The sequence below is a fragment of the Triticum urartu genome, chromosome 4, assembly GCF_003073215.2.
Source record: "Triticum urartu cultivar G1812 chromosome 4, Tu2.1, whole genome shotgun sequence".
In the NCBI taxonomy this organism is placed as follows: domain Eukaryota; kingdom Viridiplantae; phylum Streptophyta; class Magnoliopsida; order Poales; family Poaceae; genus Triticum; species Triticum urartu.
Window position 1 is genome coordinate 38,907,625 of NC_053025.1, and position 12,875 is coordinate 38,920,499.

Consider the following 12,875-nt stretch of genomic DNA (forward strand, 5'->3'; position numbering starts at 1 on the left):
ATCCACAGGTGCGGTGTCACCCGCCACTGACGAGGGCCCCTCCTGGGGAGGGGCTTGCTGAGTGGCCGGAGACAGCCTGCTCGCGATTCCGGCTGGCACCAGTGGCAGAGCGGTCCGTGCCACCTTAGCCAACGCCTCCCGCCGGAGATCCTCCTCCGACCCGGGACTCCGAGGCCGCTTGCACTCCATGGAGATGTGCCCCTCAAGGCCACAGCGGATGCACAACGGCGGAAAGGTGCATTCATCCCGACGGTGACCCTCCCGGAAGCACTTGAAGCACAGACCAAAAAGGTCTGACGGAATCTCCCTGCGCTCCGGCGACGAAGAAGGAGAGCGCGCCCTGGATCTGCCAGTGGTCGCCTGCTTCTGGAAAGCCTTCCGCTTTCGCCGGAGCGCCTTGCGAGAAGGGCCTGGCCTTTTCCATGGTGCCGCCGCACCAGCCGCCGCGGGCGGGGCGGGGACGAGGGGGGCGCCGATGGCCTGGTCGAAGATGCGGAGCCCGACAAGGCCGAGAGCCCCAAAACCGAGACCAGCGGACGCAGCCTCGAAGACACCAAACCCGGGCTCGCAGATTCGGAGGCCACGGCGGGGAACGGGGGAGCGCTGGGCGGGGGGGGGGGGGGGGGGGACGCCGGGGACCTGGGTGGTCATCGGCGTGGAGAGGGGAGGTGGACGCCGGGGCCGGAGTGGCCGCCGGCGGGGAGGGAGGCGTTAAAAACAAATAAGAGTCGCAAAGTAGACGGTGGGGAAGTGTAACATAAACTCATCAGATCCGAATAATCAGATCTACGAGAACAGAAAACTCTCTAATCTCATGACATCACCAAAAGAACGAAAGTAAATTTATTCTCACAAAATACGCTAATCACTAGATGATGACAAAAGAATATAGGATTCTTGAAGATGCGAGGTCTTTCATCTCTCAGCGCCTAAGATGACAGCCAAAGATAAAAGGACCAAACACTCTATTGCTGCTGCTGCGTCGGCGGCTACAGCCCTAGTGAAACCCTCGAAAACAACGGTGGCGATAAGAAAGCAGCCCCCAGGATCAATCAGGACCTGATCGATCGAGGAGGGTTTGTGGGTTTGTGGGCCGAGCATGAGTTTATGTTGGTAAGTTTTTTTCTCGAGACGCATGAGTTTTTTTTTTCTTTTTTGGAGAATCGCATGAGTTATTGGAGGTGTAGTGGGCCGAGCTTCTGGGCTGCGCGATTTCAGGTGAGCAGGTGAGCTTTCAGCCATCTGATATAGCTCCCCTCCTACCCTAATTAAAATGAAAAAGCCTAATTCCAACCCTTTTCTAGTTTCTACGCCGCCTTCTCCAACCCTTCCCCCCGCCGCCGCCTTCTCCAACCCTTCCCGCCTGGCCGCCGTCTTCTCCCAACGCTTCCCCAGCCCGCCCCTACGCCGCCGCCTTATTCCACACGCTTCCACCGGCATCCGGCTATTCGTTTTGGAGTTAGCCCCGGTTCCTATCATTTTGCGCGAGATCCTGTGATACGCGGAGAGCACGCGCCAGATCTAGATCTGGCCATAGCTTTCTTGAAAATAACCATTTGCGAGCGCAAAGAGGGAACCAAAGGTCCAATGTCCACCGATTGCTTTGAGTGAATGGGCTTGTCCTCTCATGTTAGGTTTTGGCAGCGCGGGCTTCAGGTGGCCTTGTACGGTGGGTCTGATGATGTAAGTTACTTCGTGTTTCACTTCTACTTTGCTCCCATAGTGGATTCTTTTGGGACATATCCGTCCCCTGAATGATGGAAGTTTACTTCTCCTATTTTTTTTTTGGTCACACTAAAAAACATCAATTATCTCTTGTCGAAAAAATAGCTACTCTTTCCGCTGGCCGGCGGAGTTGTCGAGTCGGTCTGGAACCGGCAGTCGGATCCGTTTTCATGTCTATCAGCAGATTACCTGCCTGGTGTCCGGATCGGTCCGAGTTGTCGACCGCCTGGTGTCCTGATCGGTTTGGGAACCGGTAGTCCGATATGTTTTCATGTCTATCAACAGAGCACGTACCTGATTCTGCTCAAATATATATGCACTCTCACCAAGATTAACATTGTCTTGTTGGTGCATTTAGGACGCGACGAAGGCTGTGATGGCTGTGAGCTTGAAAACCATCCTGGAAATACTGAAGGTATACAAGCGGAGAGTGCGACGGCAGGTTCCTGTGATACCTGACGAGATTGTCTTTGAGATTCTTGTCCGGCTGCCTGTTAAATCTATCATAAGGTTCAAGTCCGTCAACAAGACTTGGCATGCTATCATCTCTCATCCATGCTTCATCGGTTCACATCTCCAACAATCTGCCAAGAACCAAGAACGCAAGCCTTCCTTCCTCATTACCCCACATACCCTGGACAAGGTGATCGATAGTGAGGCCTGGCCGACCACCTTTTCCAACTTTATCCCCTTCTACTCATGGCAAGAGGGCCAGGACAATGCGTGCCTTGTTCACTCAACAACCTTCCGTGGCGAGTTTGGGTCAGTTCACAACATGGTGCGCTGTGATGGGCTTGTAGTGCTCCCGACCAACACCAAGGTGTATGTCTTCAACCCAGCAATACATGATGTCCTTAAGTTGTGTAATGGCCAAAAGGATGAGTGGCTATTCCCGACTGTCGGTTTGGGCCTTGACCCTCGCACGATTAAGTACAAGGTTGCTCGCTTCTTTTACCGCTCAATAAATTTTTCTACGAGGACTTATAGTGTGGGAATGGAAATCTTTACTATCGGTGGTGATGATAACTCCTGGCGGAGTGTTGCGGAGGATCCACCGTTGCCAATTGAGCCGGGGACCGTCACGCACTTTAAGGGCTCTTTTTTTTTGCTCGTGTGGGATGAACTCGTTGAAAGGTGCCCACAAGGTGTTCTTCGCTTCAGTTTAGAAGATGAAACATTTAGTTTCATATGCCATCCTCAACTTCAGTCATGCAAAGGGGAGCAGCTCAACTTTATTGAGCTAGGTGGAGAACTATGCCTAGCTCAATGCCTTGATGGGAAACAAGTAATATGGATGCTGCACTCTGTTGACGGTCATGAATGGATTCAACACCGTGTTATTATCTTACCTAAGCCAGAGCTATACAAAACTTTATCGGTCATTCCTGAAGATGTTTTGCTTATTCGCAGTGGTAATAGTCTTTACCACTATGCTGATGCCGGTCGAGATGCAAGGGAAGTGGTTCGTCTGGATCAGCTGAGGTATAAGAATCCTAGAGTTGGGTCCTTTGATTATGTTGGTCAAGATATCTTCATCTTTGACATGTTTTCATACATGGAGAGTCTTCATCCAGTGACAAAGCCAGGCCAACAGAGAATCTATAAGGATGGAAATGAAGCATTAGATGGATGATGAAAAGCATTCGAGAGAAGCCATCTTAATTATCAGTTTAGTTTGTCTTTTATCACTGTAACCGCAGGCCATGTGGGGCCATACATGTACCGTTTGTTTACCTGCCTGAACAATGAACCAGTTACTCTCTCTGCTCGTCGTTTTTTTCTCCTTCCGTTATATCCTAGGTAGGTTTATTAGGCCCTCTTTTATTTTGGTCTTAAGTATGACCTAAAATTTTAACCAACGAAACATAAACTATATGTCACAAAAGCTATATTGTTGAAAAGCTCTTTCAAATACAAATCAAATAATCTAATTTTTTTAAAGCATATACTACGTATTTTAGTAGTCTATAGTTGGTCAAAGTCTGGCCCAAATACAAAGAGGCGCTTGTAGTTTTTTTTATCGTCTTCTTCGCCATCAAAGGGACCTCTCCTATACCCATATTTTTCTCTTCCTTAATGGCGATCTCTTCCTCCCACCTCCCTCAAATTCCATGTTGTCCCCGCTCCTGACAACCAAGGGCGGATCCACCTAAGGTCATGGATGTAGACTGTACACCCAAATATTTTGGTGAGAAAACTCTATATATGGTATATACTCCCTTCAATTATCACAAATAGTGTGCCCCTACTTTCCGAGACCCAAGTTTGATCGTAAACTCAACCAACGAGACCGACTGCGGCGGGACAAAAATTATATCACTGAATTCATATCGAAAATACGAATTCAATGGTATAACTTTTTACTTCCGCCACAATCGGTCTCGTTGGTTAAATTTGTTTCGAGTAGAGAACGAGAGACAATCGACAAGGATGTAAAGTAAACAGTTGTCTTTATTGATGATAGGATTACACATATATATATATATATATATAGCCCTCGAAGGGGTGCGTCCGAAGAGACATGAGACAACCGCCTCAATTTGGAAAAGCAGGGATTAATAGGATTAATTAAATCCGAACACTCGTCCTAATCCATGCTTGTTAGTGTAAGTATCATCATCTTGAAAAAGCTCCTTCAAAAACTTTGTGGGAAAATATGAGAAGATAGGTGTTTGATATGTTGCTAAAACTTCTTCAAACCCAGTGGAAAAAATAAGGAAAAAATGACACAACATATAATGGTCATTGTCTCTTTTAACTCAACACGAGAAAACTCATAGAGTTTAGAGGACAATAAATATGTCATATATACTTTCCCAAAAACCCCGGTGGGGAAAACAGAAAGTATGACATATGATCTCATGTTGATATTACCTCATTAAAATTTTTTATGAGAACCTGTAAAGTAAACTCATGAAGGGAAAAATAGTATAATATGATGTATTGAACAGGAACAATTCAGGAAGATACTCCCCCTGATTCTTGCAAAATTCGAAGCCGTCACATACCAAAACATAGAAGTTGGTAGAGACCCGCTGAACAAATCAGTCGCATGATCTGACTTGCAAGATATGCAATATAGTGATATTGCTTATTATGTAACATGTTTGCATCCGGGCAACACAAGAAACATTATCGTTGAGATAATGGTTGGTGAATGTAGCCATGAGGTCTGTTTCGAAGACTCTTCATAAGGGGGCTACCACACCTAGTAGGAACACTAAACTTGTCTACGATCTGACATAGTGGGGATCTGATGATGTATCCAATGATATCGGTGTTCACACTTTCTGTGAAACTGAAAAACCAGGACAAGATGTTTGATGCCTTAGAGATATCGAAAGATATTCTTGAGTACCAACCAATTGTGTTTGGTGGATCCAATGGCATTATGGAACGTTGAGTCCCAATATCTCATTTCCGTCATCTCTTGGTCTAAATAGATCTTTCTCTACGTCTAGAGAATGAACTACCATGAGAGTTATGGATGGATAAGATTTGTCCACAATGAATTTCTCCAATATATTTTGGATATAGACAACATAGTATACCATAATGCATGAATGAAGGTGCTCAAGTTGCAGTAACGAGTGGTGTTTTGGTTTACCCAAATCCTTCATTTAAACTCCGTCATTAGATGATTACATGTGTCGTCATTGCAGACATACAAACATGGATAATCATCTTTGCAGGAGTAATCCTTTTGTATAAGGAACTCACTACGTCGGTTGTACCATATATACCGACCACAATAAGTCGTATGGTGACTTACTAGTTTTACACAATGTATGTTGCATTTTGTATTTCGATTCAGAATTGAGATTCCATCGAAAATCAATCATATATGTCTGAATCTAGTGATCGACATGGATATGTAATCACTACATCTATCAACTGCAGAGATAGATGATTTTGTACTGCCAATGATATAAGTTATCGGAAAGAGATTCCACCTCTGGAGAATAGATGGGTATCTGCGTGAACCCTTGTGCTACAATACTTGCTCTTTATTTCACCACCTCGTTGTTCTCAATTCTGTTTCCAGAAAAAAACTGGTGTAGGTATTGCTTATGAATACCTTTCCATTATTGAGCAAGATCATTTCTACCTAGATTATACCCTTTGCTTGAGTTCAGTCCGAGTGTTGTTCACACTTTGCCATGGCCATGGTCTTTAGACCTGAATCATGTGAAAGGTTTTGCAATCTAGTTGGGAAATGTATGTCGACAATTGTAGATTTCTAGTTATATGTTTGTCCAGAATCTATATATCAATATAGAGTTGATGAAATATCATTACCCATGGTGACTGCTCGCGATTCCCAATGCGATTGAGTCGGGTATTCCGATGTCCCGGTCATTGTGTGCACTATGACCTGAGTTGGTGGAGGTTTCCCATCCACTGGGTGTATACTACCCATTAGGTGTCTGTCAACATGAAGTTGACTTGCATTTACTAATTCACAGGCCTTGATATCCTTTCTTGCGAGAAGTTGAATCCTGATGTACTTTTGCCATACATCTCCCCCTGTTGCTTTGAACGGGGAGTGGAGTGGTTTTTGTTGGGACCTCCACTCTTTCAAGCGTACTTTTCCAGGATTGTAGGATTGTGTGACACCTTTATAGTCCGTAAATGAATCTGGCATGTTATTTGCAATGTGTTGCAAACACATAGTTCATATCTGTGGATTTGAGGCAGAAATGTGTTGAACATTTCACTAATTTCCTGGCATTCTTTATGGTACTTGAAATCTCCCCCTAATGCTTGGAAATGTTCCTCATTGAATCAGCATATTGGCCTTGAATAACTCCCCATGCGAGGGGCTTGAGGTATTGACGGAAATACAATTATTCCTCACATAGATCCCAACTATATGTTGAGGGGCCAATGATGTATGCCGGGTGGTGATATCGGTATGCAACCGAATTACCGCAGATAGGAAATACTTGATAGATATCCACATATCAAAGATAGAGGGGAATAAGATTATACAGTTTTGTCATGAGCGTGTAAAACTGCATGACTCCAACGTAAAGTTGGTAAGTTGCAATTCCAAAGTAAATATAATGAAATGCGCCTAACTCTTTGGATAGGATTCTACCAAACCATTTTGAGTTTAGACATCAGGACAAATTGCTAAATTTCAATCCAAAGGCCATAGAGAAGGCCCTCAAGGAGAATTCTGCAATATTGTCCATTCAATTTGCTTGAAATCGATGTCAGAATAATGAGCCAATGGTTTCGTGTGAATAAAGCACACACTTAAGACCATCATGTAGATATGTCTTTTAGAACCATGGAATACCTGAATAGTCTACTCAATGGCTTGGAAGAACCACTTACCTCGACTTGATGCATTCAAGGAGTCTGAGTGGTCCAGCGTAGACTTTAAGGTGTGCGAGCCTTAAAATTAGCTTCCCCGTGTCACTTGTAGTGCGCATAATATCCAAATACTGATAAAATTTAGCATCATAACAACCATCAACTATTGGAATTGCTGATAGTTTCGGTTTCAACCCAATGTCCCTATGACCAAGGCAAGTATGCCAAGTTTGTCATGTACAAGACACTCTGGAAAACTATCTCGTACGCAACATGTGCTACGAGTTGAGTTGTATGTGTAGTACAATCCAGATGATACATAGAGAATGTGCTTGCCATATCCGTTGCATATATGGTAAAGAGAAGTTATTTCTCTTTGTTGTTGTCATAAGTTTCTCTATGAAACTGTTTTGACGATACCTCTATAGTTTAGTAGGGTACGAGTTAAACCAGGAAGCAATAAATCATCCTGGCATTACTCAAGTACCCATAGGGATAGTAAATATGACTCGAGTTGAGCCAACAAATACCTCATCGCGCCTAGCGATTTTAAAATATATCCTTTCTCTCAACGAGAGTGGAAACATTTCACTTCCCTGAGTATAGAGCTTATGGTGCATATGTCCACAAGGCACATGTCATCTTTCATCAGATTGACACCCGTAGAAGTCTATATATAGACATGAAGATTCTCAATATGAAAATCACTCAGATATATAGAACACATACAAATGTACTTGTACCAAAGTGCTGATACAATAATATATGATGACAACAATAATTATGTTCTTATTAGAACATCATAAATGGATATAAATTATGTTGACCACTCAGAAGATTGAGAGACTAAACAATGTCTTCAAACATGTTGGTTGAGTCATATTCAACCACATGTTCTCCGTGTCCATAGGATCCTGTCATCACTGGTGATGTCGGGTTGAAGGTTGAAGTTTGCCCTTGAGTTTATTGTGTCCCAAGAATTGATAATACAGAATAACCAGATGCTGAGATCTGAATCTAATGCCTTATAATGTATAAGACAACATTTTTCTGTTAGCGGTGCGATCCTGACCAGAAGTGAATCCTGGATTGCACACATTATCCCACGAGACACAAGAGTGATCATGATGTCCATGGCCTAGATAGGGCAGTGGTGGCCATTGAGGGCGAATGCCTCAAATTCTATAGCCATATGTTACCGCTATGGGTAAACCAGAGATAATCAATTTATGTTTAATAAATTAAAGACCATCATGGTTGATGTTGTAATGAACTTTCGCAAAATCAATGGGTATTTCAAGAAGTTATCTTGAAACCATTAGTGTGAATCTCAAATTGCTAAATATGACACCTTGAAGATAATCTTTAAAATAGAGTAGATCTCGCAGCACTAGGGAGTATAGTCTGATGAAATCAGTAGATACTCACTCGTAATGCCTTATGTCATGACTTAGTAAAATGTGTGGGAGAGCACTTTGTAAAGCAATCATAATGTCGAAAACAACAAAATGTAAGCTTTATCAGTAGTCATCGATAATCTGCGTAGGCAGTAGATCCATATGACTACCTTGTGATCCCAAGCATCAATTTGACGAAATCACTTTGAATTTTGCATCTGTATTTGCATGAAATTGAAAATTTCAATTGCAAATTGACGTATTAATCTCGACATGTGTTAAACATGGAGATACATACATTTTGGAATACATCATACTCAACAGAAATACACTACTATTGTAATTAATAGTAATGATGTTGCGAACTTGACGTTCAAATGAAAACTTGAATTGTCTAGATCTCAAATTAAATGAGATGATCTTGTATAAAGTTGCAAGATAATTTAGCAAAGTGAATTAATATCTTACGAGAGAAAATTAATCTCAATCGCAATGAGATTGTTTTGCGAAAGAAGAAAATGGTATGGCCGTAGGCAGCCATGAGCCACTGCCGTGTCTGAGGGGTGAGGGCGCTTTGAGCAATCCCACCAGAGGACAGCCATGAGCCACTGCCGTGCGTGAGGGCGCTTTTGAGCAACCCCACCGGAGGACGCTGATGAGCCGCCGTCCGGGACAGACATAGCTAGGAGATGCGGCGTAGCGTGACTGCATGCTGTGCCAACCGCGCGTAGAGCCGGAGTGGAGCAGGGTGCTACCGCGCCGCGCTGACCTCTGGAGAAGCCGAGTCGAAGGGGCGCCGGCGCCGGCGCGCGAGCGGCAGAGATAGCCGCTACTTCGATGGATGAATGCAGGGAGCGACCGGACTTTGCTTCATCGCTGGGCAGATTCGATGAAGCGCAATTGATTAGATACTTCTTACTCTGGATTTCTTAATCACAAGACAACCAAAATTGACATCTGATGATTACTATCCTGTACGGATGGATGGATGCTTCGAGGCGCTGCCGGAGCATGTCCCTGCGCAGCCAACCGTGCAGATGAATGGATGCATGCTTCGAGACGTTGCCGATGCATGTTGCCGCCGCCGCCATTGCCGTTACTCACTGGCGTCGCGGCACCGCGCCGGAAGAAGAGGCGTTGTGGCCGAGCGTCTCCGCGGCCGCGCGACGGTTTCTTCTTTTCGCATCGTCAATTGCTCGGGGCAGATTCTACGTGCTGATAACGTGTCTCGAGTAGAGAACGAGAGACAATCGACAAGGATGTAAAGTAAACAGTTGTCTTTATTGATGATACGATTACACATATATATAGTTCCCGAAGAGGTGCGTCCGAAAAGACATGAGACAACCGCCTCAATTAGGAAAAGCAGGGATTAATAGGATTAATTAAATCCTAACAAAATTTACGGTCAAACTTGAATCTCGGGAAGCACAGACACACTACATTGTGAAATGAAGGGACTATTAGTTATATGTGTGTTAACCATGGTGTAGTTTAAGCAATGAACATCACGATCATTTACAAGCCTCGTGCACCTCGTCCAACGACCCGACTGGCCCAGCACCACTAGCTTGATCACTGTTTCCAGTTACCTTACCATCTCTATTTTGAACCATCTCATCTATTACATAGACGCCTTTTATGACCCTGAAAAATGTAGGGTTGCATAGTAAGTAATCTTCAATTTTAGCCATGTCCTTAAGCTATTTGAGGTATTGTCACCGTGATAGGGGAAAAAGTTCTTTCTTATGACCATGAAAATTGCAGGATTGCATAGTAAGTAATCTTCAATTTTAGCCATGTCCTTAAGCTGCTTGAGGTATTGTCACTGTGATAGGGGAAAAAGTTCTTTCTATGTAAATATTTTAGGTATCACATTGGGTAAAAAAAATTGAACACTCAAGCTTGAAATCCTGGATCTGCCATTGCCGACGACCCCTACCGAAGAGGACAAATTCTTGCTGCAACCGCTGTCTACCACCATTTACTTTTTGCTACTACCGGTGAGACAATTTGGTACTATCGGTGAGGACAATTTTTGTTGCAACCGCCGTCTACCACCGTCTACTTTTGCTACTACGGATGAGGTCAATTTTTTGCTACAACCGGCGATGCAAACTATTACGGCGTCACATTCGACAAGCAACAATCAATAGGGCGCAGTGGCTAAGGGCGAGTGTGACGGCCATGTTTTCCCTGAGATCTCTTGTACCGAAGGATATACATGAGGATGAGGACTCGCATCTAATGGCAATTACACATCGTGTCAGACGGCTGGGGGCCGATCGGCCGAAACTTTCGGCCAGCGCTCCAACACCTATCCATCGCCAATAAAAAAACTTATGCATTGTGCTGAACAGGAATCGAAGTTGGGACCTCTTGCAGCATAACGAGAGCACCTACCACTCCAACAATAGTTAATGTTGACATTCAGGAAATAGAAATGTTTAACAGCATAATACAACGTTCAGATTAGAAGCATGTTTGAAAATTGTGAAAACTTTTTTACAGATTGTGATTTTTTGAAATGACGGATATTTTTTAAAACATAAACAATTTTAAGATTTCAAAAATTATTTTTCAAATATGAACAAACTTTATAATTTTTTCAAATATGAACAAACTTTATAATTTTATTTAAGATTTCATAAATTATAATTATTTTTCAAATACCCAGGCGCTACTACGAGCACTAGTAAGGTACACATCAATAACATGTATATCACATATACCTTTGTTGACGTTGCCAACCTTTTTATCTGCCAAATACTTGGGGCAATTTTGCTTCCAGTGACCATTCCCCTTGCAGTAGAAGCATCCAGTCTCAGGTTTGGGCCCAGCCTTGGGTTTCTTCACGGGAGCGGCAACTATCTTGCCGTTCTTCTTGAAGTTCCCTTTCTTTCCGTTGCCTTCCTTGAAACTAGTGGTCTTTTTAACCATCAACACTTGATGCTCCTTCTTGATTTCTCCTCCGCGGCCTTAAGCATCACGAAGAGCTCGGGAATCGTTTTCTCCATCCCTTACATATTATAGTTCATCATAAAGCCTTTATAGCTTGGTGGCAGTGACTAGAGAACTCTGTCAATGACCGTGTCATCTGGAAGATTAACTCCCAACTGAGTCAAGCGGTTGTGAAACCCATACATTTTGAGTATATGCTCACTAACATAACTGTTCTCCTTCATCTTGCAGCTAAAGAACTTGTTGGAGGTGTCATACCTATCAACCCGGGCATGATCTTGAAATACCAATTTTAGCTCCTCAAACATCTCATATGCTCCGTGGTGCTCAAAATGTCTTTGGAGCCCCAGTTCTAAGCCGTAATGCATGGCATACTGAACTATCGAGTAGTCATCAGAATGTGCCTGCCAGACATTCATAACAGCTAGAGGAGAGCCTTGAGGGGGTGCATTACCAAGCGGTGCATTAAGGACATAAGCCTTTTGTGCAACACTGAGGATAATCTCAAGTTACGGACGCAGTTCGCATAGTTGCTTCCCTCATCTTCCAACTTAGCTTTCTCTCGGAGCACATTAAAATTTAGGGGAACTACAACGCGGGCCATTGATCTACAACACAAATTTTGCAAAGACTATTAAGACTAAGTTCATGATAATTAGTTCAGTTAATCAAATTACTAATGAACTCCCACTTAAATCAACATCCCTCAAGTTGTCTAAGTGATACCATGTCTGATCATCACGTGAGATGGGGTAGTCATCAATGGTGAACATCTCCATGTTGATCATATCTACTATATGACTCATGTTCGACCTTCCGGTCTCCTGTGTTCCGAGGTCATGTCTGTACATACTAGACTCGTCAAGTTTAAAGTATTCTGCATGTGTAAAACTGGCTTACACCCGTTGTATGCGAACGTAGAGTCTATCTGTGGCACCCCGGCTCAGAGCAACTGGTTTACCTTGCATTGCCAGCCCAGAGATCAAGTCTTCCGGCAACACACAACAACTTGGTATAGAAAGATAACCGCTTTATTGATCTCTTGTGGATACATAGGTCTGATGATACATAAGTTAACGAGGCCAAGCGGCACACATGGTGCGGCTAAACATATGTACATTATTTAGTAGACATGTTGGGGGCCTCGACGATAGCTACTCGGCAGCGGAACGACGATGTAGGACTCCATCTCATAGGGACACTAATGTGGACACGGCCTAGATGCACGATGCAACTCCAACTCCGGTATGACTTCTCCTGAAACTGGCATGACACGCCAGGTGAGTACGTTGAATGTACTCGCAATCTCACAACAAACAAAGCAACAATGGCAAACAATAACATGATATTTAAGCAGATTATATGCAAGAACATGACATGCTACCCATGAGGTGAAAGTGCATGCATACAGGGTCTCTCGGACCCGCTTACCATCTTGGTTACCTCGTAACCACGAACGCCTTACCACGG

At 43.7% G+C, this 12,875-nt stretch overlaps 1 protein-coding gene across 2 annotated transcripts; it reads left to right on the forward strand.

Moving 5' to 3' along the window:
• The first annotated feature begins 1,270 nt into the window (after nt 1–1,270).
• On the forward strand, nt 1,271–3,490 carry LOC125550509 (putative F-box protein At4g09190). 2 transcript variants are annotated; one of them, XM_048713520.1, is made up of 2 exons: nt 1,271–1,683; nt 2,084–3,490. In XM_048713520.1, exons 1-2 carry the CDS (start codon nt 1,612–1,614, stop codon nt 3,356–3,358), a joined length of 1,347 nt encoding a protein of 448 aa, XP_048569477.1. In that variant the 5' UTR covers nt 1,271–1,611; the 3' UTR covers nt 3,359–3,490. The 2 variants fall into 2 exon arrangements, with proteins under 2 accessions (XP_048569477.1, XP_048569478.1); XM_048713521.1 differs by lacking the exon at nt 1,271–1,683 and adding an exon at nt 1,690–1,978.
• The last annotated feature ends 9,385 nt before the right edge of the window (nt 3,491–12,875 follow it).

Excerpts from the sequence above, each read along its gene's own strand:
- LOC125550509 (XM_048713520.1), top strand. The coding sequence starts at position 1,612 with ATGGGCTTGTCCTCTCATGTTAGGTTTTGGCAGCGCGGGCTTCAGGTG. Across the intron at positions 1,684-2,083 it reads TGTACGGTGGGTCTGATGAT|GACGCGACGAAGGCTGTGAT; the intron begins GTAAGTTACTTC and ends TGGTGCATTTAG.